Raw genomic sequence first — 5,073 nt, 5'->3', positions numbered from 1 at the left:
AGTGCTGAGAACGCGTGTTCTACACTGACTTGTGTCGCTGGCAATAATACATGCCAGATCTCTTAGTCGGGGATACATACATTTTTTACTCTCCCAGTAATCCATAAGGTCCGTATCAACACCAATGGGCTTCTCCTTATAGGTGCCTATTTCCATAAATGCTTTTCGAACGTAATCTTCGGAAAAGTAAAAGTCAAGTTTAAACTTTTATATTTTACTGAAAAAATAAAAGTCAAATTTTTTCTTTTATTTTTGACCGAAAAATAAAGTCATATTTTAACCTTTATATTTGACTGAAAAAAATAAAAGTCAAATTTTAACTTTTATTTTTGCCGAAAAAGTCATATTTTAACTTTTATTTTTGACCGAAATACTAAAAGTCAATTTGTAACTTTTATTTTTGACTGAAAACATATCGGAAAAAATAACGATTATTTGTTAACTTTTTCGATAAAAAGCATAACCGTTACGGTCCCTGGCTTAAATTCTAAACCCAACATATGTGCTCTATTTTTTTAAACTTGGAAGGTTTTTATTTGAAACTGAATTTAGTTTGGTCATATATGTAGTCCAAAAATTTTAAAATTAAAACCGAAATTTTTAACCGTGAGCGTATTTTTTAACCGATCTGGCTGAACTCGGATAAATAGCCGAGTTCGTGTTGTTGCTTTGCGTGTATTTCGTCATTTAAGCGAGTGTTTTTTTGTAGCTCGGTTGCAAAAGAATGCACCTATAACGTGAATACTTTTAGTGATAACTGTCATTTCCCTGCAAACCAAAGTTCCCGAAATCTTAACGAAATCTTTAGGAGTATCTGATTTCTGTAACGATTTTTTTCCGAATCTTCAAAGAAAATTATATGAAGTGGTTGACACGAACTCGTAAAGAAATTTCTGTACGAAAAATAAAGCAAATTTTGAAAAAAGTCTGCAAGAAATTCTTCACATAGCAGCATTATTTTCATTTCTTTACCGATTTTCTTCTGAAATTTCGGAAAAGAATGGAAGTGTGCGTAATTTATTTCATTTTAGAAAATTCGGCAAAAAATCGGATGGGATCTTTCCGAATTCTTTAAAATTCCTTTACGATTCAGAATACTCTGATAAAATGGTATGCAGGGTTGCCATCTTTGGTATATGTATGCAATATAATATACTTATTTATATGTGTGTATGTTTATATGGATGTAAGTCCTGGGGAGCTTTTTGGGGTTTTGCTAAAATATTTTGTAGTTTTTCTTACTTTAATCAATTTATTAAGGATGACATCACCGTCGGGAGCACATTTCGCCACAAGTAGTTCGTACACATAATTGATGTTCAATTGATTGTTATAATTCAGAGGCAGGTTCAATAAGTCCTCGTTCCAAAAATGTATGTGTGATTTATTTATGATTGCTGATATGGCCTTTGCTATTCTCATCTTTATTCTATGCTCCATGGAATTTTCAAAATATCTTGGTTTTTTAATACTCAAAGCTTTATGCATGCTAAGAAGTTCATTTAATATGGCGTTGGTATATTCAACGGGGACAAATGAAACGTATTGCAAACGTATTCGTTGTAAGCGAGAACACTGCGTTTTGTCTATTTTTAATAAATACAATTCCTCTGTCCTGTGTTTCAGGTAAGAAAGAAAATTAAAGTATTATATGTTGATTTATTAAATTAAACTTTTGCAGCTATTTTACCTCGCATCCCCAAAGTTTGCGTCTCCGAGCGTCATACCCTTGATGTAAGTTTCTTCGGTCAGAATAATACCAGAATTCAAAACCGCTGTACAAATACCAAGGTTTTCAAAATCTATACCTAAAATTTGGTGCGAATAGTCTTCCAGCTGATTTGGCGAATAGATACTTTTTAAATACCTCAATAAATTCGTCGTTCTGTAAAATTAAATTTTACTAATTAGTTCGTGGGACAAAAGCTCATAAAAGGAGAAGGTTATCAGTTCATTGGAATATTTTTTTTTATTTTTAATGTATGTTACCGCATAAGAATGTATCATTAACCAAGAACAAAAATACGAGAATTTAAAAAAATAAGATGTCATTATTTCATATATGGCGAAAAATATGTACATCTGACTGGCAAAAGTTTAACTTTTGTTAATTCGAAAGTTACCTACACTATATAACAAAGCGATTGCATCCGGGAATATTTTTTAAGTGCTATTAAAAATGCGTCGATGATATTTACATCGAGTTTGTTGTTTGGTAACAATTTTGAGAGTTTTAAAAGCGTTTTATGCGATCCAGTGGTTAAAATATCTTCAATTTTTACTATGTAGTTTTGTAAATCGGAAAAATTTGTTATGTACTCTTTAACAAAAAAGTCAATAAACTTTTTGCGAAAAAATTCGGCTGTATCTGCATCCTTAACCATATCTGAAACTATTTGATGCTTCAGCTCTTCGAAAGGCACATGAATTAGTTTATTCAAATTTATATTCCAAAACCGACGACAAATGTTCTGCACAACTTCCTTGTTTTCACACTCGAAAACTAGCATCAGAAGTATCCAAATAAGGTTCCCTTTGTCCGAGTTTTTAACATTTTTTAAACTGTTTGCTATTTTATCTAACAGTTTTGACTGCGTGGTGGCCAATTCATTCACATTATCAGTGGCTTGTCTGTAGTTAGGATGATTGGATGTTAGTTCGCCGTACAAATTATTTGTAACGATCTCATAAAACCGTTGAGTAAACAAAACACCATCAATATTTTTGACACCATCTTCAATTTTGAGATAAAATGTGTCAAAGTGATTAAAAGGTTCGGTAAGATTATATAACGATTCGACTAAAACGACATATTCATTCAACGGCATTCTAAAAATGGCTTCGCGAAATATGTGTTCAAACAATTCAATTGCTTTTATTCGGATATGTTGGTTTTGAAGTACACGAATTCTGGCTGCGATTTTTAAAATCAACTCGCGCGAATATACCGTTGATGTTGATTTACACATGAAAATATTGGAGAGCCAAAAGTGCAAGGGGACGCACTTAAAATTAACCTCCGACATACATCCCATAAATCGGTCAAGCCCTTCGTTCAAAAATTGTTGCATATTTCCGGTTGGTAAAAAATAGCTCTCGTGATTGAATAAACATGTATGATTGCTGGCCTTTACAAATTGCAGTAATACATCAGGGTTTATATTTGCGCAGGTAAAAGTTTCGAGAATGTACTCAAGTGCCCAACGGAGCACGAGAATATTTCGGTGCGCCAGAATTTTAATGTACAGAATATCAAGCCATGGTTGTATTTCAGCGGTTGTTAAGGTGTTTTGCTTGAGGCATTCTAAAGACGGTAATATTAGATGTGATTGATTTTCTTCCAAGTTTTCTAACACGGTGATGTACGATAACCAAAAGTTTTTAACGTTTTTATCAAGATGGCAATTCATTTTTTTCATAAGAAATACAGCTGCTTTGCGTTCGTCGCGTCCTTCTGATAACAATAGTTTATAAACAAATTTTTCGACATAGGGTTTGCGTTGGAAGCCGTCTATGACTATTGAAAACTCATCAAAAAACTGAATTAGAACATATACCGAAGTTATGGTAACTGCTTCGCTTTTCGCATTATCTGTCAGAAATGCGTCCCAAAGGCTTTGTACAATACGTCTATCAAAAAATGTTCTTGAATATAACTTTAAACATAGTAGTACATCGGATATTGTTGTTTTGTGCCATGTCTTGGAAAAGAGTATGTTAACTAATAAATCCGCCCATTTAGAAGGTGGAATTGGTGCACCTGGGTCTTGGCTCAGCGACGATTCTTTCACGAACTGATAAATGTCTCGTAGAATCCGCTTTAGGGATGTCTCGTCTTGGCTATATAATCCCAGCTTACTGCAGAAGTAGTCATTCTCTAAAGTAGCACCGTTTCTTATTTCCATTTTGTTTACTTCGCTCATCTTTCCATTCAACGTGTTTGGCGCATCGGAAACATCCTTTATTGCTTCAAATGGCTCAGAAAGTGCTACGTTGAAGCCATTCACAAATTCAGCGGTTTCTCCTGGATTCATTACAATCAAATAAAATTATATGCACCTTTTTAATTTTAACACTATTAAAATAAATAAACCGTGTTCAATAAGGATGGTTTATTTTAGAGCTGCAAAACTATCGATGGTGCTATCGAATGGTTCTATTTTTTTGCACTATCGACTTCTAAGGTAAAGCAGTGTTTGCATTGTTCAACTTTGCGTTCAACTCAACGCAGGGTTGCACGCAGAAAAAAGTTTAAGTAAAAAAGCTTCTTCATCTTCGGCTTCGCTTCCACTCTGCTATACAGTTTAATGCGAGCGTGAGCACGCACACACACATCTGTCAAAACTTGTCGTTCACGTTCATATGCGAATGCTTTGTGTACGCACACAGTTGAGTGTGAACTTGGAAAAAGGCATATTATGCATTTTAAATTAGTTTTTATTCTTTAATTCTTAAAGATATTTTAATTGTCTATTTTTTGATGTACCAACTGTTGCGAAAAGTTAAGTAATAACGAAGATATTAGTCAAAATAAAAAACTCACGCTCCCGCTCGCATTGAACTACTGAATAGCAGGATTAATTGACTTTAAAGGCGTATTCAAGGTTCGTGTCCGGACAACTTTATTTGATTTCAAAACATTTTTGCCGGATAGGGTTGTTGTTGTTGTTGTAGCAGCATACAAGGTCCCCAAAGAGTTTTTGGGGAATGTTGCTGGAGTGACAGTCCTTGACCAAACATAAATCTGGGTCGTTCCGGTTACGTAGACCCGGCTGTCATGGGTACGGAGAGGGTGCTGATGTACGGTTCAGCGTTCAGTCGGCAAATTTTTAAATAGAAAAATAAAGAGCTAAATCTAGCTCTAAAAGTATCAAACTGGCAAAACTGACCCAAAGTGCACAATTGCCGTAATGTGTAGTAATCCGAAAAACAATCGATGAAGAAACTTTTTACGCCGTTGGCGGAAAACTGCATATCAAAAACTTGCTATCGCCCTGTACTTCCGGTAAGGAATTCCATTGGTTTCCGGTAGTGCATTCCAGAAAAGTTCCAGCAAGTTTGACATTCCATTTT

At 34.4% G+C, this 5,073-nt stretch overlaps 1 protein-coding gene across 1 annotated transcript; it reads right to left on the bottom strand.

The window, feature by feature from the left end:
• Positions 1 to 57: 57 nt before the first annotated feature.
• On the bottom strand, positions 58 to 4,150 carry LOC108373343 (uncharacterized). The gene is made up of 4 exons (XM_017629215.1): positions 2,128 to 4,150; positions 1,691 to 1,885; positions 1,243 to 1,615; positions 58 to 176 (listed from the first exon to the last, which is right to left on the bottom strand). Exons 1-4 carry the CDS (start codon positions 4,032 to 4,034, stop codon positions 147 to 149), a joined length of 2,505 nt encoding a protein of 834 aa, XP_017484704.1. The 5' UTR covers positions 4,035 to 4,150; the 3' UTR covers positions 58 to 146.
• Between the last annotated feature and the right edge of the window lie 923 nt (positions 4,151 to 5,073).

The sequence above is a fragment of the Rhagoletis zephyria genome, unplaced genomic scaffold (assembly GCF_001687245.7).
Source record: "Rhagoletis zephyria isolate East Lansing unplaced genomic scaffold, Rhagoletis_zephyria_1.1 Rzeph_scaffold_06618, whole genome shotgun sequence".
Lineage (NCBI taxonomy): Eukaryota > Metazoa > Arthropoda > Insecta > Diptera > Tephritidae > Rhagoletis > Rhagoletis zephyria.
This window is presented reverse-complemented; position numbering and strand designations above follow the sequence as displayed.